The sequence below is a fragment of the Vulpes vulpes genome, chromosome 7 (genome assembly GCF_048418805.1).
Source record: "Vulpes vulpes isolate BD-2025 chromosome 7, VulVul3, whole genome shotgun sequence".
Lineage (NCBI taxonomy): Eukaryota > Metazoa > Chordata > Mammalia > Carnivora > Canidae > Vulpes > Vulpes vulpes.
The window spans coordinates 27137464-27162751 of record NC_132786.1 but is presented as its reverse complement, the minus strand read 5'-3'; the positions used below and the strand labels follow the sequence as shown (position 1 = coordinate 27162751).

Here is a 25288-nt window from a genome sequence, read left to right as displayed (position 1 = left end):
AAGCAGATTCCATGTTGAGCACAGAGCCTGATGCGGGGCTCAATCCCATGACTGTGAGGTCATGATCTGAGCTGAAACCAAACGTCAGACACTTAACCTAATGAGACACCCAGGTACCCCATTATTAACTGTATGTAATGAATATCTGTACATGTCAATACATATAGATCCACATCATTTTCTTGTGATCAAATTTCCATGATGTAAAATTTACCATTTTAATTGTTCTTAAGTGGCATTATGTACATTCACCTTGTGCAACCATCACCATTCATCTGAACTTTTTCACTATCTCAAATTAAAACTCTGCACCTTATGATACAGTGTCATTTTAACAGCCACATGGATGTAACATAATTTTTTCAGAAAACCCTATTTTTAAGTATTTAAGTTTATCCACAACAATTCTTACAGCACATCTTGCACATGCATTCAATTATTTCTGTGTAATAAACTCCTAGAAATGGGATTTGCTAGGGCCCTTTGTACACAGGAGGAATTGGTACAGGTTTTACAAATTTACTCTTATATATGGCTGTGGGGAAACTTTTATACTCTACATCAACAGTGGCCATTACCATTCTCTTTGCTATCTGTCCATCTGATAAGCAGGTAGCTTCTAGTTATTTAAATTTTCATTGTTTGGATTTCCAATACAGGCTCCGTTTTTAACCCGCATCGAATTATTCTCTTGATTCTCTTGGAAAATATGTCAGGGTAAAAGTAAATAACACTTTTTTAAAAAAGATTTTATTTATTCATGAAAGACACAGAGAGGGAGAGGCAGAGGGAGAAGCAGGCTCCCTGCGGGGAGCCCGATGTAGGTAGGACTCGATCAGGGGATCCCGGGATCACGACCTGAGCCAAAGGCAGACGCTCAACCGCCGAGCCACCCAGGCGTCCCCAGTAAATAACATTTCTGATTTAACCCCAAAAATTCTATAATCCTATGCCTAACTTGTAACGTTGAAGCTTTCCCAGCGGGTACAAATGTCAGTGGGATGTGGAGACCTTCCAGCTTCTTTCCCTGTCTCCAGAAGGTACTGCGCTCCCGTGGGGCCCACGTCCCTGCCCGCCCCTGGGGCGTGAAGCCCAGCAGTTTCCCTCCAGCACTGGTTCTCCATCAACAGCGCCTGGGCATCAGCCCGAGGGCTGGTTGAAGCACCAGGTGCAGGACCCCACTGGCCTCCGGGCCTGGATGAAGCCCACAATCTGCGCTCCTAACAGCTTCCCTGGGGGTGGGCAGCCTCGGCGTCTGGTCCCGGGACTACCCTTTGGGGACCACCGCCTGGCCATGAACGACGGGAGCTCTTTGCAAGGTCCAGATCCTGTAGCTCCGGTCCCCCGAAGCCAGCACCAGCGGGGCGTCGGGACTCCAACAACAACAGGTCAACCACACGGGGGCGCCCCGGGGCTGGGAGTGCGCGGTGGGCGGCGGACGCCAGGGGGAGGCCTTGAGCTCGCCTGCGGGGGGCGGGGGGCGGGGGGGCGGATTTCCGGCCGCGCAGGCGCAGAGGCCGCGGGCCGGGCCGGGGGCCTCAGGTAGGCGGTGGCGGCGGCGGAGCCCGCGAGAGTGGGGGGCTGCGGGGGGCGCGGCGGGCGCGGCGGGCGCGGGGGTCCGGGGGGTTGGCGGGCTTCCTGCGGGCTCGCCCCTTGGCGGCGGCGCCCCCTCCCGGCCCCCCGCGGCCTCCTGCCCCGGGTCGGGCGGGCCACCAGCCCGGTCGGGGCTCGGGCTTGGGCTCGGGCGCGGCGGTGCCCGGGGTCCTGCGCGGCCTGCCGGCCCCTCCGGGCGCGGGGCTCGGTGCGGGGTCGCGGGGGGCTGGCCGAGACGTGGAGCTAGTCCTGCCCCCTCCGGCCGTCACCCTGACTCTAGCACCCTGCGGCCAAGTAAGCATCCCGGTGCTTGCATAGAACTGTCTGGCTGTATCTTGTGTCCTGTCGGCAAGATGGGATCCTGCTCCGCCTTGTATTGGGTGAGCCCAGTTCGTTTCTTCTCTGGTCCAGTTCAGTATTCTGTAAATCGGTGAAAACTGATTTTGTGCCATAGTTTTGCCTTTCTTTTTTTCTTTCTTTCCTTTTTTTTTTGCCATTGCATTTCTTTCTTTTAAATCATCCGTGAGTGTAGAGCAGTGGTTTCGTTTTCCCCATTACCAACGTGTTCCTGTCAATGTCAGAAGTACGTTGTGTCTGAACGGTGCCTGGGTTTCTCCTCCCCAGCTGGCCCCACAGTCTTTATTCCTTAACTTGCAACAAAACCAGCAACTTGCAGTGTCATTTTGCTTATTTCTGGACAACCAGGTTCTTTCAGGCATGCAGCCTACCCAGACCCTGGGCAGACCGGTCCAGAAACTTGCCTTTTAAAGAAGAAGGCCCATCAGGTGTTGGGATGTGCTAAAGATTGTTTTAGGAAACGAGCACTTTAGGGCTCAGTTGGTTAAGCGTCTGCCTTTGGCTCAGGTCATAATCCCGGGGTCCTGGAATCCAGCCCCCCAGCAGGGCTCCCTGCTCAGCGAAGAGTTTGTTGCTCCCTCTACACCTCCCCTGCTTGTGGTCTCTCACGGTCTCTCTCTCTCTCAAGTAAATAAAAATCTTTTAAAAAGAAAAAAAAAAGAAAGAAGTGGGCCGTCTCAAGTCACCCCAGCCCTACAGTGACCATGCTTCAATTAGGTCCAACACCTGAGGGCTGCAGGATATAGAGGAAGAATGTGACTTGGAGGCCAGAAAACTTGGCTCCTCCACATACAGTTTAGTGACCTTGGCTAAGTCACTTAACCCTGATTCAGTTCTTTTATCTGTGGTTTTTTTTTTTTTTTTAAGATTTTATTTGTTTATTCATGAGAGACAGAGACACAGGCAGAGGAAGAAGCAGGCTCCATGCAGGGAGCTAGATGTGGGACTTGATCCTGGGACTCGATCTCCAGACTCCAGAATCACACCCTGGGCGGAAGGCAGGCCCTAAACCATGAGCCACCCAGGGATCCCCTCTTATCTGTTAAATGGGAGTAATAATAATTCTGTATGTCTCAGAATTGGTGTGAGGTTGACGGTACATAAAAGTTGGATTTTTGACTGGGTGTTTTTCTCAGAGGACTCAGAAGGGGATGCAAGGACTTAGGGATAACTGAAAGATTATTGAGCCATATTAACTTCAGGGCACAAGAAATGAATTAAATGGGTAACAATCTACTGTAGATTATAAAATGTGGATTTCTAGAGTCCCATAGAATTTCCTACCTGATGTTGGCATCCTTTGTGTGGAAATGAACATGGTATCTTTCCAGAAGAAAAACAGTTATATAAGCTTTGGGCCCTATCCATCAGTTCTAGTGCCTGTGGCAAGTGGGATAATGGAAGGTCATGGTCAGAGGGGTGAGAATTATAAAGGTGGTGAACTCAGATTGGAGAGGGTGCTGGGGCATCAGAGGACAGGTACACGAAAAGATGAAGAGCAGATTCAGTGTGTGAAAAGCAGGCCGCCTGTGAAGCTGTGAAGACAAGAAGGCCTGAGGGATTACGCAGGCAGTGCGTTTTTCCTGAGTCCCTGCTCTGTGCTGGCTGCTGAGGATACAGGTGCACAAAGCGGGCAGGTAGTCCCCTGGGAACTCACACTTAGGGGGAGAAGGAGCACATGCCAGAGCCTGGGCATCTCAGAGCGGTGCTGTCATGAACAGAGAGCCTAGAGTGTGGGCTGCAAGGAGGTGTCAGTAGATGTGGACATAGGCTGGGTCTCAGGGCCTTACGGGACTTTGGACTTAGTCTTGAGGACAGAGGAGGACGGTTAGTTGGTTTTAAGCAAGGAGTGATCAGATTTGTGCTTTAGAAAGATCACCCTGTGTATGCCAGTGAAAAACTTCCACACGTGCTGAGGGTGTGTATAGAACTCGCTTTGCAGGCTGTGGTATAGCTAAACAGTTGAAAATGGCAAACTAGACTTGCATGCATCTGTATGGATAAATCTCAGAAACCTAACTTTGGGTTTTTAAAAAAGCAAGTTGCAAAGGATGTATACAGTACAGTGCTACTTGTGTAAAGCTTGTAAACATCCGTATATTATGTTGTTATTTATAGGCACATACCAGTGGTGAAAAAAAGTATGGGGGAGGGACGCCTGGGTGGTTCCGTTGGTTAAGCATCTGCCTTTGGCTCAGGTCATGATCCTGGGGTCCTGGAATCGAGCCCCGAGTCTGGCTGAGTGGGGAGTCTGCTTCTCCCTTTGCCCCTCACCTCGCTTGTGCTCTCTCTCTCTCTTTCTCTGGATCTCTCTCAAATAAATAAAATCTTTTTTTATTTATTTATTTTTTATTTATTTATGATAGTCACAGAGAGAGAGAGAGAGGCAGAGACACAGGCGGAGGGAGAAGCAGGCTCCATGCACCGGGAGCCTGATGTGGGATTTGATCCCGGGTCTCCAGGATCGTGCCCTGGGCCAAAGGCAGGCGCCAAACCGCTGCGCCACCCAGGGATCCCCCTTTTTTTTTTTTAATGTGGGATTTACATACACTTGTGGTTCTCAGATTTTAGCATGCATCTGAATCACCTGGAAGACTTGTTAAAACACACATTTCCGGGCCTCACTTCGGAGTTTCTGATTCAGGAGATCTGGAGTGAGGACTCAGGAACTCACATTTCTCACTAGGTCTTAGCTGCTGCTGCTGCTGCAGGTCCTGAGACCGCAGTTTAAGAACCATTGATGTACATCAGCTTGTATACATGGGGGTTACTTCCTGGGAGCGAGCAGAAGAGGACTGGGAGGAACCTAAGGGGGCTTCAACTATCTGTGTAATATTTTATTTCTTTAAAAAAGAGCTTTAGGGGCAGCCCAGGTGGCTCAGCGGTTTAGCGCCGCCTTCAGCCCAGGGCCTGATCCTGGAGACCCGGGGTCGAGTCCCACATTGGGCTCCCTGCATCGAGCCTGCTTCTCCCTCTGCCTGTCTCTCTCTCTCTCTCTCTCTCTCTGTGTGTGTGTCTCTCATGAATAAATAAAATCTTAAAAAAAATCTTAAAAAAATCTCGCTTGCTGATGCACTGTTACTTGACAAAGCTGGATGGGTGTTCATGATCTTATTTTTTAGTTTTTTTCTACGCTTGAAACATTTCAGGAAAGAAACAAAACTCTATTTGTTGTGTGAAGAATGGCCTGGAAAAGAGAAAGAAGTGGGGGTCCATGCAGGAAACGGTTGCAGAAGCCCAGGTAAGAGGTGCTGGAGACTTGAAACAGGGAGTGGTAGTAAGAAGGGAGAAGTGAACAGATGTGAGAGAGGTTTGGGTGATTGAATTGACTGTACGTGGTGATTGGCTGGTTTAGAGACTGGGGGAAGGGGAGCCTAGTCACCTGTTCTGTGACTTGAGCAAGTGGGTGGGTGGTCTCCCTGTCACAGTGAGGGAGCCCTGGAGACAGGGCATGCTGGTCATGGAAAGAGCTCAGTTATGGATGTCCCAGGCTTTGATGTGCCACCTGAGGGAAGTGTAGGGGAGAGATCTGGCCACTACTGGTCTTTCTAGGTAAAGACCTAGAAACTACTAGAAAGACCTAGAATCTACTGCCATCGCCAAGTGCCTGGTGAGATTACAAAGAAGAAATGCGCAGGATGGAGGGATGGTTTGCAACAGACTCCAGGGAATAGCATCACACAGGGCTCAGCCAACTTTGGCCTACCACTTGTATTATTATGAATGCTTTTTACCTTTTCAAATGTTGAGAGGAGAATCAAAAGAGGAATAGTCTTCTGTGACACATGAAAACTATATGAAATTCAAATTTCATTGTCCATAAATAAAGTTTTATTCAAACGCAGCCACACTCGTTTATGTAACGTGGGGGCTGCTTTCACCCCCTGGTGACAGAGTCAAGTGACAGTGACAGCTTGTGGCCATCATGGCTTTCCATGGCCGCTTGGGTGCGCCACAAGCCATGTGATGCAGTTGTCACTGGATTTCAGCTTTTGGCCCATAAACCTAGATATTCACCATCTGGCCCTTTACAGAAAAAATTGCTGTTTCTGGACCCAAGGTCTAAGCTGAAGCACACTTGGTCATGTTGAATGTTCTAGAAGAGAGATGGCAGGTGTTTTATCCATTTCCTCAGGAGCACCTTCTAAGACTCAGGTACTGACAGAAGCAGCCCAACAGGCTATGAGGGCTGAGTGGTCAAATTCGTCAGAGTTTTAGTCCAAGTCCCTGAAGCCAGGGGGAAGGGCCAGAGAGAAAGATGTGGGCCAGGGGTCTTTGTGGGAAAGGTGAGTGAACAAATGTCACAGCACTGACGGGTGTGGCTGGAAAGACCGAGGTGAGCAGATGCCACCCTGTCAAGAAAACGGGGAGACTTGAGTGAGGCTGGAGCAGTTCAGGAGAGCCAGCATTTACTGAACACCTTGTCAGCACAACAGGGGTAGGCAAAGCAGCAGTTTTTAAAAATTAATTAGGAAGAACTATAGTGGGTTCTAGAAGAGTCCATCACTCCTAAATTGCCTTGTTCCACGGAAGCGGTGTTGCCAAGCTGACCCTTGACATGCAGCCTCCCTGGAGCTGGGTCACTCACTGAGGTTCGGAACACAGAAGACAGCATGTTGGTGGGGAAAGAGCAAATGTGATATTTGGGGAAGGATTTTTCTTATCTTTTTAAGTTGAGATATAACTCACATACCATTAAATTTGCTTTTTAAAGTATACAGTTCAGTGAGTTTTAATATATTCACAAGGTTGTACAGTCGTCAGCACTAATTCCAGAACATTTTCATCCTAAAGGAAACCCCATACCCATGAGCAGCCACCCCTCACTTCCCCTTTCACTCAGACCTGAACAAAACAATCACTGATGTGCTTGCTGTTCTGGACATTTGATATAATTAGAACCTTCTGTGTCTGCCTTACTTCACGTTGCATAAAGTTCTCAAGTTTTATCCCTATTCCAGCATGTATTTGCACTTTATTTCTTTTTATGAGTGATTAATATTCCATGTTTGGATATATCCGATTTTATTTGTCTATGGATCAGTTGATGGACTTTGGGTTCTTTCCACTATTTGCTACTATGAATAATGCTTCTGTGAACTTCCATGTTCATATAAGTCTATGTTTTCATTTCTTTGGGGCACATACCGAGCAATGGATTTGCATGGGTAACTCTGTGTTTAACCTTTCAAGGAACTTCCAGACTGTTTTCCACAGCGGCTGCATCATTTAATATTGCCATAAGCAATGTATAAGTGTTCCTGTTTTCCTTCATCAACACTCATTCTTGCCTGACTTCTTTGATGACAGCCATCCTAGTGATCCTAGTGGGTATGAGATGGGATCTCATTGTGGTTTGATTTTTTTTTTTTTTTAGATTTTATTTATTTATTTGAAAGAGCGAGTGATAAAGCACGAGTGGAGGGAGGAGAGGGAGAGGGAGAAGCAGACTCCCTGCTGAGCAGAGAGCCCAACATGGGACTCAACCCCAGGACCCTGGGACTATGACCTGAGCCAAAGGTAGATGCTTAACTGGCTGAGCCTCCCAGGTGCCCCACGTTGTGGTTTTGATTTGCATGTTCCTGATGACTAATAAAGTTGAGCATACTTTCATGTGCCTGTTAGCTATCTGCATATCTTCTCTGGATAAATGTCTGTTCAAGTCTTTTGCCCATTTCTGGATTGAGTTATTTGTCTTTTTTATTATTGAGGAGAAACTGTGTTTTGGAATTGTCGGTGGGACATCCAAGTAGAGACGTCAAGGAAGCATGGGTGGTGTTGTGAGGAGGCTAGGACTGCGGCTTTCCACCAGGAGCTGTCAGCAGGTGGGGACAGAGAGCCTGAGTCTGGAGAAGATCACCCAGGGCATGAGTGCTGAGGGACAGCGGAGTGACAAGGGTGTTGTCATGGTGGAGAAGTTCAGGTGCACTGGTAGTGATTTGGGAACAGAGCAGGGGCAGTGTCCTAAGCAGGCGAGGTGGGGGGGGGGGGTCTTCTTTGCCCTGGCATAGGGCTGGGAGCTCAGGTCAGTTTGTTGTCTTGTCACTGCAGCAGAGAAGGGATAGGGGCAGGGACCTGCAGTGAGGTGTTGGGGGCTGTGGCTCTCTGCTTGCCTCTGTGTTTGCAGGAAGATAGGAAATAAGACCATCAGCTGAGAGTAAGTTCTGGAAGAAGTGACACAAGTTTGAAGAGAGCGGGGCCTGGGCCACCAGGACGAGCCTACCAGGTTTAATGGTGCATTGCAACAAGTGAGACCATGGAGCGATGGAATATGGCCCCTCACTCAGAGGAGAAGAGAGTTGCTGCAGAATCTAGGAGTGGGTGGAGTTTAGGCAGAATTTAAAGGAGGCAATGTTTTGTTGGGTTCAAAGTCAAGCAGGGCGGCCTGTGAGGAGCTCAAGATCTGATCTGGACTGCAAAGTGGACCGTGGTCTGGTTCCCGGGAGACCGCAAGGCTCACATGGATGGTGAATGTCATCTCCAGACTCTGCTCATCTGCAGCTCTGCGCCCAGTGGGAAGTAGAGGCTTCCAGAGAGTCAGAGAAGACTTACTTCCCCCAGCAAGAACGGGGTGCTTTCCTCTTCTTGGTAGGACTTCAAAAGACAAAATTTCTGATAGTCTATGACTTTAGAGAGCAGAGTTTCTCAGTGAGAAAGAAAGCAGCCATCATTCAGAGAAGGGAGGTGTGGGTACTTAGAGCTGCAGTGTGTCCTTAGGACAAATGCCGTTTGCTATGAACTTTGCATCTGGCTCCATCAGTGTCCGTTGTCCCAGCTCTGAATGGCAGGTGGATTTACTGCCTCCAAGACAGGGTTTGAAAGAGGTCTTCTGATTTTCTTCTGATTTTCTTCATGGCTCTTGCCTCTCCGGCTGCTGGTCTCTATGTGAATCCTCAGAGCAATCTTCTGGGCCGGCTGAATCCAGGGCATTTCCTCCCTGTTACTCTCTCGCCTCGAAAGCTCATCACAATATATAAGGAGAAGCTTTTCGCTCACTTATTTATTAGCTCCTCCACTGGTTTCTCCCTAAGGTCTAAGAGGACAGGAACCATGTGTGTTTCATCTACTCACAGATCCCCAGTGCCTAGAGCAGGGGTGAGCCTGTGGAAACGGCGTAGTGCACATTGAGTGACCAGCATTTAGCGTTGGTGGTAGAGGGAGCAGATGGGAGCCAGAGAGGTGGGGGAGAGGTAGGACTCTGAGCCCCGGGCAGCTAGCAGGGCTTCACAGTGGCATCCAGGCTGTGGGAGGACTTCCTGCTGCTGCCGCTCTAGAAGAGACACCTGAGGGACCTAGGAGGGCCCCTGGAGGAGACCATTTCAACTATTGTCATTTGTCTATGTGCAGAGTTGCGGTTTTCTTTCAGCAAACCTTTTTGGTACTTTGTGGCAGAATGTTTTCAAACCACTGCCCAGGGCCGACCAGGATGCTGAGTGACCCAGGTGTCTGGGTGGAGACCTGAGCTGGGAGAAGGAAGATGCTCCTGGAAGGTAACCCTGCCTGTCACAACCATGTTGGGCACAGGAAGCACGGGGTCAGTTCCATCACTCGAGCCCCCCATGTGTCCCAGTACGGATGTTCAGCAAGCACACTGCTGTGACCATCTCCCCTGTCAAAGTATTGATACGCTTCCACTCTGCTTCATAAGTAGCTTCTGCCGCATGCACCCTGAGTGTCAGGCACCTGATGTCCACAGACCTTCCAGGCCCTTCCCTCCGGTCCCTCTGCTGCTCACAGCTAGGCCATAACACCTACCTCCCCCATGAGCCTCACGCCAGCTCCAGTCTAGAGCTGAACTGGTGAGTGTCCAGTCTTCTGAGGGGTCACTTGGTGCGAGGATCACCTTGGGGATCATCTCCGCTCTCACCACCGTTACTCTGGCTTGTTTGCTCCTCAGCTCTCACCCCACACTGTTGCAGGGTCCTTCACCCAGTTTCCCCCCCTCCATCTCTTCTACCCCAAATACATCTCTCACACCTGGTGAAGGGTAGCCTTGCTTCCTAAGGAGCTTCTGGTACCTTCCAGAGACTTCCCAGCTGGGTTCAAGAGGCCATCAGCATCCTCACCGTCACATTCCCCACCCCCATCCCGTCTGATCCCCAGCTGCTCTCCTTGTCCGTCTTCTGCCCTGGCCCCACTGGACCAACACGGGCAGCTTGTTTTTAATTTTGCTCTACTGCTGTGAGAGAGAGACAGACACAATCACATAATAAACATCTTCCTTCTAACAAAATCCAGAGGGGGTGAACCCAGACTAGCTCATAGTAAAAAGAAGTGATTATGGGACGCTGACATTGAGGATTTAGAGTGAGCCTAGTATGCAGTACCTTCTCTAATCCTCATGAGGACACTATAGCATGCAGGGTCCTTGGGCCTAAGAGGCTGTGCCTTCTTTAATCCCTTGTCAGCCAAACATCGTACTGGACATAAGAGCTGATTGTTACTGCTTGTTTGGTTTTCCATGGCAGGAGCTTGCAGCTGATAGCAGCATGGACAAGAAAACCCAGGATGGCAGCAGAGGCCCCCGCCACAGAGCACTGCCCCCAGCTGTGGGGCTGCTGCTGTCCATGGCACTCATGAATGCACTCCTCTATCTCTGCCTTGACTGGTTCTTCGTCGCCCCTCCGCGCTCTTCTCCAGTCTCCACCCACTGTCCCCACGGACACTTCAGAATGGTACAGATGAAAAACTGTTCACCGTGGCTGTCTTGTGAAGAGCTGAGGACCGAAGTGAGGCCACTGAAGCGCATCGGGGAAGGAGCTGTGAAGAGAGTGAGTTCTGGGTTACCTCTGAATGTTAATGGGGAAACCTTCCAGGATAGCACCTTGGCATTGTGTGTTAAGGGTCATCAAAATATTTCTACCCTGGAGCCCCATGATCTCACATCTGGGACTGATCCTAACCCATTGGAAGGAAGAAAGCTAAATGTACCAAGAAGTACGTTGCTTTGTTATTTATAGCAATAGAAAGCCAGTGATGATACCTGTAAGGGAATAGTTAATTATGGTCCAGCCACTTGATAGAATATTCTGCAGCCTAATGTGTGCTTAGGAGACCCGTATAGCAACATGGAAAGAATCTTATGAGGATGAGCGGAAACAAAATGCAAAATTGTCTGTTACATGATTTTCAATTGCAAAATGAATGCATTCATGTAGAAAAATACACAAATGGTAGAAATTGTGTTATGGTGAAAGGTTACGGGTAGGTTTTTCTATTCTTATTTTTCAAGCCTTATCATGGTATTACATTGACTTTTTAAAAGCTTTTTATTTTAAAAAGAGAAACCAAAGCGGTGAGTTCAGATAGAAGCTTCAAGAGCACTTGTCTTGTAGGCAAGCAGTGTATGCCGGCTGCACTTTGTCCACTATTGGTTCTGTGGTAGCTGAGGCCCACTGATGCAGCAGTGTCCCTAGAGGCCACTTAAGGATTGTTGCACAAAGTTCCTTTGTGAGGATGTATTCAGTGATGGGCAAGAGAGGAAGGGAACAGAAAATACATCCATGGGCCTGCAGCTTCATAGACTGCTGGCTTTTGTTTTGGTGGACTGGGGTACCATAAATGTGGAAAGTAGATACCTTGAAGAAGTCAGGGAGAAGGGAAAGCAATTTGTGTAAAGTAAAACAAGGTAACTGGTTCTTTTAAAGATTCATTCATTCATTGTGGTACCAGAGGTATGACAGTGAATTAAACAAAGACCCTTGAAGCTTTCTAGTTGTGGGGTGAGACAATGATTAAGAAACATATATGCAATAAAATATGTTAATGACACGTGCTATGAGGACAGCAGGGCAAGGAAAGAGAGCCACGGCTCGTTTGTTAGTCTAGGTGGTCAGAATGACCTGAGAGTGAGCCATCTGGATATTTGGGGAAAATATATTCCAGTCAGAAAGATGAGTCCCAGCAGAGGCCCCAAGATGGAATATGCCTGGTCATTGGGGGACCAGGAATGAGCCAGTGTGACCAGAGGGTAGGATGAGAAGAGAGATAGCATGTAAGGTCGAAAAAGGCCAAGTGGTGGCCAGGGCATGTGGGCCTGCTGGGACCAGGAGAGCCATTGGAGTAATTTGAGTAGAGAGAGGAGGTATTGTGTTGGTGAGGGTAGAAGATTGGTTAGACCTTGAAGGGGAGAGATGCACAGCTTGACAAGAGTGTCCGCAGTGAACGTAGTGAGAGCTCATTGGATTCTGGTCATGTTTTAAAGGCAGAGCCAGTAGGATTTCCCAATAGATCAGTTGTGGGGTGTAAGAGAGGGAGGAGGTAACCACCAGGTTCTTGATCCAGGCAACAAGAAGAATACAGTTGTGGTTACCTGAACGGGGAAGACGGGAAGAACAGATTATGTGTGCACATGACGTGAACATGTTAAGGCCCTGAACGTGAACTTGGTTACACTGCTGGTTGCATGGACGAGTCTAGCATTTGGGTCCGGGGCAGTGGGTGGGAACATACATCTGGGATGATCTTGAAAGCATTAGGATGAGAAGAAAACACCAGAGAGGGATGTGGGTAGAGAAGAGGGCTTGGCCTATACCTGGTTGATTTCTGTGTTTTTCAAAGAGATGACTTTGAGGGGCTGACCTCTTGTTTCTGTGTTACTTAGATCATTTTTGAATTTTTTTCAGAATTGCTTGAAGATATATTTTTGGATAGGTAGCTTTTTTTTTTTTTTAATTTATTTATTTGAGAGATAGAGTAGGGGGAGGCGGCAGAGAGAGAGGGAGAGAGTCTGTTAAGCAGACTCCACACTGGATGTGGAGCCTGATGGAGTGCTTGATCTCATGACCCTGAGATGATGACCTGAGCTGAAACCAAGAGTCTAATGCTTAATGAACGGCACCACCCAGGCGCCTCTTGGGTAGTAGCTTTGATGGTGGCAAATTGTAGTTTGAGGACAGATTGGCATTTGGGGAAGCTCTACCAATCATGCCCATGCAAATGTGGGGTTTTAAAATGTGGATAATACCTCTGAGTAATGTAGTTTTGTTTATTAAAGTGAAGTATGGCTGTAAGGCCATGACATTGATTTTCTTGTGTCTTTGGCTGAAATTTACCGTCAGGGCAGAAGTATTTTGCGTCCTGGACCTTAGCACCACCAGTGGAGAGTCTTGCTTTCTCTGCCCCTTGATCCCTGAGGGCCCTTGAGCAGCACAGGGCAAGGAAAAGACTCTCATTCTTCCACATGGGCACTTACTTGAGCAGCTCCCCGTGGAACATGTTGCCCATCACTGATACCAGCTCCTCTCCACACCGGCACCTTCCTCACTGGCTCCGTAAGCCGGAAGGCATAAGCTTCTCAGTAGGAGTTTCTGTGACCCAAGTTCTGGGCACTCTGCTATCTGACCTCCACCTCCTTTCCCAGTGCCCCTGCTGAAGTACTTCCTCCAGCTCATTGGGACCTCCAGTGTGCTGATCCTGTGGTGGTGTCACTTTCCCCCATTTGCCCAGCAGGGAGGTCTCAAAGTCAGTCCTGTGCAGATGCACGCAGCAGCTCCTCTGCATCTCTCTCCATTGTGCCTGGCCGGAGAGGCCTGAGCCTGGGGGACCCCAGCTGTGTCTCTGCACTTGAGTGACTGCCTTGGAGGGAGGTCAAGAGAAGCCCCACAGCCCTGCGGTTTCATGCACGGCCACAGACCTTGCCACGTACTCAGCACAGCCCAGCAGTCCTACTCTGTTCCCTCTGTGGTTTTTCCCCTGCCCTTGCCTTCGCTGATGGTCTTGTGGCAGAAGTTGTTATGGAAACACGAGCTGCCCAAATGGAGCTTCTTCATCCTCTGCCAGTAGACCTGTAAGCCCTCCTGCTCAGGTGTGGTGACATCTCATGATGTCCTCCCTGAAGCTATGCACTTTTCTCTGCAGACTCAGTCGGCCCCTCTCCTGAGGGATTTGCGAAAGGGATTTCTGTTGTGCAAGTCTGTGTTTGCGTGCCAGTCAGAAGGACGACTGGCATGCAAACACAGACTTGCACAACAGAAATCCCTTTCCCAAATCCCCTTCCCCAGAAGCTTGTGCATGCTCTGCTTCCTCTTAATGAAGCTACCAGAGCTCCGTCCCTCCTTTTCTTCTCCATTCACTTCTTGTCTGCTGCCAGGATGGCTTCCAAGCACCCCTGCTCCAGAAAGACTGCTCCTACCCAGACCCCTGCAGACCCCGGGTCGGTCGTTTATCTGTCTTCCTCTCACCTAATCTGTTCTGCAACCTTTGATCCCATTGATTCTTCTGTCCTTGCAACCCTGGCTCTCCACATTACCACTCCCTTATAGTTTTCCTGCTCCCTCACTGGCCATTCTAATTACTACCCCTTGCTGGTTTCTGTTCCCTGACTTGCCCCTGAATCAGTGGCTCTCAACCAGAAGTGATTTTGCTCCTCGGGGGTGCATGTAACCAACGCCTTCTTTCCCCAGACTCTACTTTGGGTTTGGGTTTGGGATTGGATCAGTGTGCAACTTTGCCCCGAAAGGCAGATTGACCCATGCATCTTCTTTGTTCTTTCATTATAAAAGCAGTACATTCAATTCAAATATGCAGAAGGTGAAATACAAAGTAAAAGTTCCCTTCTACCTCTTGTACTCCCCAGTCTCTGATCTTATTCTCTGGTGATAACAGTGGGAGATTTATCCCTTTTAGATTTTTTTTGTTTTTGGTAAATTTTATTTCATATGTATTTTTTAATTATGTTTTTATTTTAAATCTGATATTGTTAACCTATAACCCCTTTTAGATTTTTAAATCCAAGATTACATTAAAAAAACCAGGTACAGGGGCACCTAAGTGGTTCAGTTGGTTGAGCATGTAACTCTTGATTTCGGCTCAGGTCATGATCTCAGGGTCCTGGGACCGAGCACCACTTTGGGCTCCGTGCTGGACATGGAACCTGCCTAAGATTGTCTCTCCCTCTCTCCTACTTGCACACACTCTCTCTCTCAGAAAAAAAAAAAAAGAAGAAGAAGAAGAAGCAGGTACATATTCTGTCAGCCATCTCAAAGACAGAAATATCCACATCTCAAGGGGCTGCCCATTTTCTGAGACAAATTTGGGATAACAGTACTATTGAGGAAGAAGAAAGATTACAATAGAACCAATTCTTCCACAAGGCAGAAGGTCCAGCCATATTGCTGTGGATAACCAAAGCATGATTCAGGGCACACCCTCCATAGCCTCATGTGTGTGTCATCCCATGTCCTCAGTCCATGGTTATGACTTTAGGACATCACAAATCACTGTTAGAGTTTTTATAGCTGCATGTTTTTATCTTTAAAATTAAAATATTTAAAAAAATTTAAAAAATAAAAAAATAAAATAAATAAAATTAAAATATAGCGGGGTACCTGGCTGGCTCAGTCGGTTGGGTATCTGCCTGTGGCTCAGGTCATAATCTCAGGGTCTGGGATCCAGACCCATGTTGGGCTCCCTGCTCAGAGGGGAGCCTGCTTCTCCCTCTCCCTTTGCCCCTCCTCACTTGTGTTCTCTCTCTCATGCTCACTCTCTCAAATAAATATAAATAAATAAAATTAAAATATAGTACATTTAAAAGCCATAAAATTTGGGTTTGAAGAAGAATGGATTTGATTGTTTCTCTTACATTACTCTGTAGCTTTCTAGTTTTGTGTAACATTTAGATGAATCTTATGTGATCTATTTTTAATGCTTCAGGCTGTCTGGAAAACAGATGTTACATGAATTGTATATTTATTTATTTTTAGAGAGAGCTTGCGCGTGCATGCATGCAAGTATGCCCGCAAGGAAGGTGGAGGGCAGGGCAGAGGGAGGGAGAAAATCTTAAGCAGTCTCCACACTGACCCACACAGGGTTCAATCCTATGACTCTGAGATCATGACCCCAGCCAAAGTTATGAGTTCAGACACTCAACCTATTAAGCTACCTAGGTGCCCCTATATTGTTTATTTAAAAGTATGAAATAACAGTGTCCACTTCTCGGTCCCTTTTGCAAGGTCCACTTCTTCATCCGTCTTGACTTGGGATCGTTCTTCTATGCTCACTTCCTAGATGTCTTCAGCCCCTTGTCTTTATCTGCAGCTAAGACCGCTGCCCTGAACTCTCTAGACTTTTCTATACAGCTTCCTACCCCACATCTCTTGGATATCAGAAAGGCTTCTCACATTGACTGTGTCCCAGACCATCCCCTCAGCCTATTCTTCCTTTATTCTTCCCTATTGTGGTTAATGACAACTCTGTTGGCCCAATTGCTGAGGCCACCAACCTGGGAAGAAGCATCAGAAGATGCACTCAGAAGAGATCCAGAATTTGATCACTTCTACCCATCTCCCCTCCTTCCATCCAAGCCACCATCATCTTGTACCTGGATTATTTCAAGTAGCCTTCCAAGTGGGCTCTCTGCTTCCACACTTGCCTCCCTCCCATCTCTTCTGTCTGTTCTTAACACAACAGCCAGAATACTGCTATCAAATTTTTTTTTTTTAAGATTTTATTCATTTATTCATGAGAGGCACAGAGAGATAGAAGAGGCAGAGACACAGGCAGAGGGAGAAGCAGGCTCCATGCAGGGAGCCTGATGTGGGACTCGATCCTGGGTCTCCAGGATCACACCCTGGGCCGAAAGTGGCACCAAACCACTGGGCCATCGGGGCTGCCCTGCTACCAAATTCTAAGTCAAAAAGCATCTCTCCTCTGCTCAAAACCCTCCAGTGTCTCTGTGTCTCATTTGAGTAAAAGCCAGAGTCCTTGTACCAATCTAAAGGCTTTACAAGGTCTCCACTTATTCCTACTCCATTCCCCTTTGCTTATTCCACTCTAGCCATCCTGGCCTTACTGATGTGGCAGCCTGTGGGCATGCTGTGACCTCAGGGACATTGCCCTTGCTGTTCTTTCTGCGTGGATGTAGTTCCCCCAGATAGCACATGGCTCATTCCTCCACCTCCTTCAGGTTCTTGCTCCGATGTCACCCCAGTGAGAGCTTCTCTAACCCTATTTATTATTTGTTTATTTTTAAAGATTTTATTTATTTATTTGACAGAGTGAGGGCACAAGAAGGAGGAGCTGCAGGCAGAGGGAGTGAGAGAAGCAGGCTTCCTGCTGAGCAAGGAGCTCAATGTAGGGCTCCATCCCATATCCATCCTGATATCACCACCTGAGCGGTAGGCAGATGCTTCACCGACTGAACCACCCAGACACCCCATTCTCTAACTGTATTTAAAATTATAAACCCTTCCCTGCTTAATTTTTCTTTAAAGCACACTTATGTATGCTTTATACATATCCTATTTATTTTCTTTATTGTCTGCCTACTGCATTAGAATGTAAATTTCATAGTGGCAGGGATTTATTTGTTTGTTTTGTTTTTTTTTAAAGATTTTATATTGAAGTAATCTCTACACCCAGCATGGGACTTGAACGTACAACCCCGAGATCAAGAGCTGCACATTCCACCAGCTGAGTCAGCCATGTGCCCAATTTCAGTTTTTTATTATCGTAAATACTTGTTAAATTTATGAAGACAGATTTTACCTTTAAACAGTTAATATTGGGATCCCTGGGTGGCGCAGCGGTTTGGCGCCTGCCTTTGGCCCAGGGTGCGATCCTGGAGACCCGGGATCGAATCCCACGTCGGGCTCCCGGTGCATGGAGCCTGCTTCTCCCTCTGCCTGTGTCTCTGCCTCTCTCTCTATCTCTCTGTGACTATCATAAATAAATAAAAATTAAAAAAAAAAAATTTTAAACAGTTAATATTTTTTACTACAAAAGACCACATAAACTAATTATTTTATAAAATTTATCCTTTACATTTGTAATAAAGGATCACATGGTTCATACATAAAGAGCTCCTATAAATTAATAAGTATAAAAAAACCCCATAGAAAATTGGATAAAGGGCAATGAACATACTTTCCACAAAAGCCTACAGAAATGCCAACAGAGATGAAAAATGTTCAATGTCATGGAAATACAAATTGGTTGGAACAGTAAAATGCTTTTCATTCATCAGATTGGTAGAGTACAAAGATAGAGAACATGTAGCATGATTAAGGCTGTGAAACCTAAGATTTGCTCAAACAAGACTGGTGAGACTATATGCTGGCACGAATGTGGAAGGGTGTGATAGCAGTCCATGTTCTTCAGTCATCCATGTACTTATTACCCAGTTACAGAAACACTTGCAGACATGTACAGAGTTTTGAATATATGGCTATTTATTGTAGCATTGCTGTTAATGAGAAAAAATGGGAAATAATTTAAATGTCCATCAAGTCTTTAAAAATAAATCACAGAAAATCATAGGAAATATTATAGAGCTGCATGGGAGAAAGAACCTGATCCATCTGACTGCATCCATTACAAATTTCGCCAATCTTTATATTATACTTTAGTCTTAAAGAAAGAAATGATCATCTGCAAAACCTCAGTGGCATAGGTAGTAAACTCACACTGTGAAATGTTATGCAGCTTTAAAAAATGACCTAAATCTCTCTATATATTTATACAGACAGGAAAGTCTGACGTGTCAGTTAAATGAAAAAAGCAAGTTGCAGTATGACATGCACGTTATAATCTTACTTTATATCCTCACAATGTCAAATGCTGTTTGGAAAGCATACATTAACATGTATGAGTGGACACAGAAACTGCTGGGCAGTTACCAACCATTTGACAGGTGTCCTTTGGGTTGGAGAGTAAAAGTAGGGGAAGGAAATCTCCTTCTGTATTTCAATATTTGCCAGGAAGGGTATTCTTGATTAAATTTAGGGACGCCTGGGTGGCTCAGCAGTTCAGTATCTGCCTTCAGCTCAGGGCGTGATCCTGGAGTCCTGGGATCGAGTCCCACGTCAGGCTCCTGGTGTGGAGCCTGCTTCTCCCTCTGCCTGTGTCTCTGCCTCTCTCTCTGAGTGTCTCTCATGAATAAATAAATAAATCTTTAAAAAAAAATTTATAGTTAAAAAAAGAAGTAAAACTGCTCTAAGCAAGAGAGTTCTAGAAATTGTTACAAAGCAACTGAATCAGAGATTTCTGAGAAATGATTCTTAAGTGCTCCCTAAATATTTAACTTTGAAGGTTTTGGGTATTTGTGAGTGGTCCCAAAGACTAATACTATTTAATAATAAATAGTATTTAATAATCTTTGATTTATTTGAGGAACATAAATTCAACATAAAAAGAGGAGGAAGTCATGAGGCCTGTGGATGAGATTCTCTCACCATTTATTGTTGAATAAATATATGTATAAATAAATTGTAGTGGCTTCCCTGGAGTGATCACTGTTTTTATGTAAAAAATGGGTGTATGATACTGAAGGCATCTGCCAGTGCTGGTGGTCACCATGAGGAGGTAGATCTAAGGAAGTGATAGCTGTCAACAAAAACTGCAATTCTTGTGTTGGAGTCAAGTGTCAAATTCAATGTTGACTCAGGTCTATGGATAGAATGTGTTCCACATAAAAATAAATGTATATATTCATGAAACTTTCAGTGAATGTAGCAGCCAGAGCAAAATGGCTTTTAAAAAATCTCAAATATAATTAATATACAGTGTTACATTAGTTTTAGGTATACAGGCAAATGGCTTTTTAATAGAAATTGCAGTCCATAGTAGAATTTGTCAACTTTGGGATTTTGAAAAGGTCTTAAAAGATTTCTCTTTTAGGGATGCCTGGGTGGCTCAGCGGTTGAGCGTCTGCCTTCAGCTCAGGGCCTGATCCCAGGATCTGGGATCAAGTCCCACATCTGGCTCCCTGCATGGAGCCTGCTTCTTTCTCCCTCTGCCTGTCTCTGCCTCTCTCTTTCTCTCTCTCTCTGTCTTTCATGAATTAATAAATGTTAAAAAGAAGAAAAGATTTCTCTTTTAAATATTAAAGATCAGCTGTGGGTACCTGGGTTTTTCCATTAACGAACTTCCCCTTTCAGATCCTAGGGAAATCTTCAAAGGTCTCTAACTTGCCTCCATTTGATATATTTTTGAGTTCTTTTACTTTTTTTTTTTTTAAGATTTTATTTATTTGAGAGAGAGCTAGAGTGCATGGCAGGGAGGGGCAGAGGGAGAAGCAGACCCTCCACTGAGCAGGAAGCCCCACATGGGGCTCAATCCCAGGACCCCAGGATAATGACCTGAGCTGAAGGCAGACGCTTAACCCACTGAGCCACCCAGGTGCCCATTTTTGAGTTCGTTTGTTTGTTTGTTTGTTTGTTTGTTTATTTATTTATTTATTTATTTATTTATTTTAAAGATTTTATTTATTCATGAGAGAGACACACCACTGAGCCACCCAAGATGCCCTTGAGTTCTTATAAAAAATGTTTTTAAATGTGAAAATCATATACATTGATTCCAGAAAAGTTGGAAAATACCAAAAGTCATAAAGGAAAAAAATCACCCAGAATCATACCATATGAAAAGAACGGAAACATTAGCCCATTTCCTTTGGTTTCCATGAATTTGTTTTATGCAGTTAGAACAATAATATAAAGGAAATTTTGTATCCTTTTTCATTTGTGACATTGCTATTATATGTGAAAACTGTTGATATATGCATTTTGCTGACTTTGAGTGATCCTGCCATTAATGAACTACTCCCCTTTTTTTGATGGATGGAAAAGTTCCAGTTTATGCTTTTAAAAGTAGTGCCAGATTTTGGGCAGCCCAGGTGGCTCAGCGGTTTAGCGCTGCCTTCAGCCCAGGGCATGATTCTGGAGACCCAGGATTGAGTCCCACGTCAGGCTCCCTGCATGGAGCCTACTTCCCCCTCTGCCTTTCTCTCTCTCTGTGTGTCTCTCATGAATAAATAAAAAAACAAAAACAAAAACAAAAAAAACACTTCATAAAAGTAGTGCCAGATTTTTTTCTTAGAGTTTTTTTTTTTTAAAAGATTTTATTTATTCATTCATAAGAGAGACAGTGAGAGAGGCAGAGACATAGGCAGAGGGAGAAGCAGGCTCCCTGTGGGGAGCCTGACGTGGGACTTGATCCTGGGACTCCAGGATCACGACCTGAGTCAAAGGCAGATTCTCAGCCACTGAGCCAACCAGGTGCCCCTAGAGTTTTTTTTATCTATTTCAGATTACTGCCTTGTTAGATTTTAGATTTGATTGTAAAAGCACTTGATAAATAATGCTTCAAATTGGCTTCAAAAACCGTAACCTGTATTTTAACAGTAAGTAAGTAGAAGCACAGAGAAGCAGCCTGTTGGCAGCAGAAGCAGCCCAGGGCAGCTAGCTCCCCACATCTGAGCCTGTCTTCTCTTCTGCAGTCCCTGCCTTCTCTTTGGAGATTAAAGCAGAAGATCTGAAGTTCTTAATTACAGTACTTCCTGCAAGTCTTTCCTAGCTAGTAAACTTAGAGAATTCAAGGCAGTTCCTGTTCAGGTGCTCTGGTGTTGGCCAAGTACCAGGATGGGCAGGTCCAGTGTCTGTGGGACATTTATAGATGAAATAACAGAACCACACACCACATAAAACTGTTTTCCTTACATGAAACTATTCCTATTTGTGGTTACTCTACTACCTTGAAAGATCAGCAGGTAATATTGTGATATGTAATGGGCTGGTTGGGCTTGACTCACAACTTTTCCAGTCTTCTCCCCGCCCACTTATCCTCCTCATCCCTTTGTGCTTCAGGTGTTTGGAGCTGGTCAGTTTGCCACTCTGTGCCTTCATATTGCAGTGCCCCCTCCTGGGGAGGAGCTCCCATTCTCCACATCTGCCCTGCCCCAGTCATCCTTGAGACCAACTCCCAGGAGTCTTCCCACCCCGTCTCCAGATGGCCCTCGGCCCCCTCATGAGTGCCCATCCTGGGCCCACCCTGAGCCTTCTGCACTCGGTGCCCGTGTTTGCTCAGCAGTGGCTCTTCATAACCAGACCTAGAGCCACTCTGGAACTTGGTCTGTGCCTTCTTACTTCCTGCACTCTCTGTACCACATCTGCCACTTGGGTGGTTTTCCAGGTCAGTAGCACAGGTGACGGTTTCAAGTTTAATGTTCTCTGTGGTGGTTTTGTTTCAGGTCTTTCTCTCTGAGTGGAAGGAGCGCAAAGTTGCGCTCTCACGGCTCACCAGCCTGGAGATGAAAGATGATTTCCTGCATGGGCTGCGGATGCTGAAGAGTCTACAGAGTAAACACGTTGTCACCCTGCTTGGCTACTGTGAGGATGACAGCACCATCCTCACTGAATATCACCCCTTAGGCTCCTTGAGCAATCTGGAAGAAACGCTGAACCTTTCCAAGTACCAGAACGTGAACACGTGGCAGCACAGGCTGCAGCTGGCTGTGGATTATGTCAGCATCATCGACTACTTGCACCACAGCCCCCTGGGCACACTGGTCATGTGCGACTCCAGCGACCTGTCCAAGACGCTGTCCCAGTATCTGCTGACGAGTAACTTCAGCCTTGTGGTGAACGACCTGGACGCCTTGCCCCTGGTGAACCGCAGCTCCGGGGCGCTTGTCAAGTGTGGCCACAGGGAACTGCATGGAGACTTCGTGGCTCCAGAGCAGCTGTGGCCGTACGGAGAAGACACACCTTTTGACGACGATCTCATGCCCCCCTATGATGAGAAGATTGACATCTGGAAGATTCCAGACGTCTCTAGTTTCCTCCTGGGGCACGTTGAAGGGAGTGATATGGTCCGATTTCATTTGTTTGATATTCATAAAGCATGTAAGAGCCAGACTCCTGCAGAAAGACCTACTGCTCAGGATATTTTAGACACTTACAAGAAGGTTTTGAATTTACTCAGAGATTCTGCGATGTCTCAGACAAGAGAAATGCTCTAAAAGCCAGTCCTAGCAGTGAAGGATGGCTTTTAAGGAACAGATAGAATAGTTCCAGCAATTCTTGCCCTGACAGTGAGGGTTTTGCTGTTCAGCCCTGTGGTTCTTCCTCTACATCTACATGCACATGTGAGCGTTGTTTATCCCCAGGGAACTTGGGCAGCAATTGCTGAGGCAAACTGGGTTTGGTTTGAGTCTGGCCTCACTCTCAATGGGGATCACGCCCAGCCAAAGATGGGCAAAGCAGTGAATCTAGCCAGATCTGAAGGAAGTAACAAAACTAGTCACAAAGAGGCTTCACCTACCCTAATTACTGAATTTGTAAGCTTTATAAGAACTGAGTATGGAAAAGATTTCTAAATGACAGGATATGAAAGAAACATGCAGTAGTTTGCCAAAGAATTTTTCTTCCTCATTTTTTTAGATGGTAATCGACATTACCAGGGTCATAGGAGTATTTGTGATCTGTTTCACATGGTATTGATGAAGCCATCTTTAGCATTTTAAATGATCGTTTAAATGTTTATTTTAATGAATGTGAAGCTCTTGTGCCATCCTCTTTCCAGAAATCTGAAGAATTACGATAGCGTGCCCTCTGAAGTTTTAAATGGATGAGGAATATTTAGAAAAGCAAGTATGAGGGAAATTACATCGATGTTAACTGCCTTGGACGATGCTTATGAAATTCCTGCTGACCTTTCAGCTAGGTTTTCTGTGTCCAAAATCAACAATTTTTAAAAAAGATTTTATTTATTTATTCATGAGAAACAGAGAGAGGGAGAGAGGCAGAGACACAGGCAGAGGAAGAAGCAGGCTCCATGCAGGGAGCCTGATGTGGGACTCGATCCCGGGTCTCCAGAGTCATGCCCTGGGCTGAAGGCGGTGCTAAACTGATGGGCCCCAAAATCAACTATTATGAAAAATTTACATCAACAATATCACTCATTACTGGAAAGTGGCAAACCCTTCCACTTGAGTTGCATGATGGGATCTTTTAGAAAGTTCTTTCTTGGTAGCTATGATCCTCATGTGCAGAGGATGGTGGATTTGGTATGTATTAATCACCACTAATAAAGTGGTTAAAGCTGACATTGAGGGTTAAACATGCCCTGTAGCAGCTGCTGCCTCCCTTGCACTTGAGCAAGTGTCAGAATCACAAGGCGCTGGGTGTGCCTCCCCCCCGCCCAGACTCCAACTCAGTGGGTCTGAGGTAGAGTCTGAGACTTTGCATTTAACTGGTACTGCTGGTCTTGGGACTCTATTTTGAGAGCCACTGTCCTAACCAGTTAGGGAGGGTACCACAAACAGTAGGATAGGGCAGTTTAATTAGTATTGTTAATATTCTAGTCTACCTCTTGGGCTGATGGAGTCATATGGTGGATCTGAGAATATGCTTGCCTGGAGTATTTTAACTGTCACTTTTTGTTACAAAAACTCTGCCACAGCCAGTCAGGATGGCTGTAATCAAGAGGATGGGTGATAACAAGTGTTGTTGAGAATGTGAAGAATTGGAACACTCTACATTGCTGTTAGAAATGTCATGGTGCAGCTACTTTGAAAAACAATCCAGTAGTCCCTCAGAATTTAAAAAGAGTTGCCATGACCCAGCAATTCCATTCCAGGTATTTACCCAAGACAATTGAAACATGTCTACAAAAAATCTTGTACACAAACATTTGTAGCAATATTCATAATAGACAAAAGATGGAAATAACCCAGATGTTCATCAGCTGGTGAATGGATAAAGAAAATATGGTATCCATACAATAAGATAAGATTCAGCTGTAAAAAGGAATGAAGTACTGACATACTCCAACATGGATGAACCTTGGAAACATTCTAATTGAAAGAAGGCAGTCACAAAAGACCACATTTTGTATGCTTCCATTTATATGAAATGTCCAGAACAGACAAATACATATAAATAGAAAGTAGATTATTGGTTGCCAGGGGCTGGCAGGGGGGCCAGGCGTGATGAATGGAGGGTACTTGCTATTGAGTACAGAGTTTCTTTTTGGGGTGATGAAAATATTTGGAAATTATTTAGTGTTGGTTGTAAAACTCTGAATATATTAAGTAACTGAATTGTATAAAAGGACAAATTTTATGGTATGTGAATTACACCTCAATAAAGCTGAGGGAAAAAACCCACCTCTGTAACAAGGCTGTGTATCCCTATGACTCTTCACTTAATGTAGGTGGTTATTGTGTGGAGTTTTTGGTTGTATTACCCTATTCATGATATAATCCTTTATTTTAAAAAGATTATTTATTTGAGAGAGAGCAGGAATGGGAGGGGCAGAGAGGGAGAGAGAGAATCTCCAGCAGACTCCATGCTGAGCATGGAGCCTCACAACCCTGAGACCCTGACCTGAGTGGAAACCAAGAGTCGACCACCCAACCCGCTGCACCATCCAGGTGCCCCTCATGATATAATTCTCATTTGAGGGTTTTTCTTAGCTTTTGGACTTTGCATTGGTGCAAAACTACCAGTTTAAACAAATATGTCTTGAAATGTTGACAGTAGAACTAAAATAAGCAGCATGGTGTGGGGGAAGGGACACTATGCTAGGGCCAGAAGGCCCAAGTTCTAATCCTGGCTCT

The 25288-nt window shown here is 45.9% G+C and overlaps 1 protein-coding gene across 15 annotated transcripts; it reads left to right on the top strand.

Annotated features, from left to right (window-relative positions):
* Positions 1-1475: 1475 nt before the first annotated feature.
* Positions 1476-24847, top strand: POMK (protein O-mannose kinase). Of its 15 annotated transcripts, XM_072763381.1 has the most exons (8): positions 1502-1542; positions 1874-1973; positions 5100-5191; positions 7328-7470; positions 8322-8538; positions 9343-9440; positions 10419-10721; positions 21917-24847. In XM_072763381.1, the coding sequence occupies exons 7-8, from the start codon at positions 10440-10442 to the stop codon at positions 22685-22687; spliced, it is 1053 nt and encodes a 350-aa protein (XP_072619482.1). In that variant the 5' UTR covers positions 1502-1542; positions 1874-1973; positions 5100-5191; positions 7328-7470; positions 8322-8538; positions 9343-9440; positions 10419-10439; the 3' UTR covers positions 22688-24847. The 15 variants fall into 15 exon arrangements, with proteins under 15 accessions (XP_072619489.1, XP_072619490.1, XP_072619488.1 ...); XM_072763388.1 differs by lacking the exon at positions 1874-1973 and having other exon boundaries at positions 1476-1542; XM_072763384.1 differs by lacking the exon at positions 7328-7470.
* Positions 24848-25288: the final 441 nt, after the last annotated feature.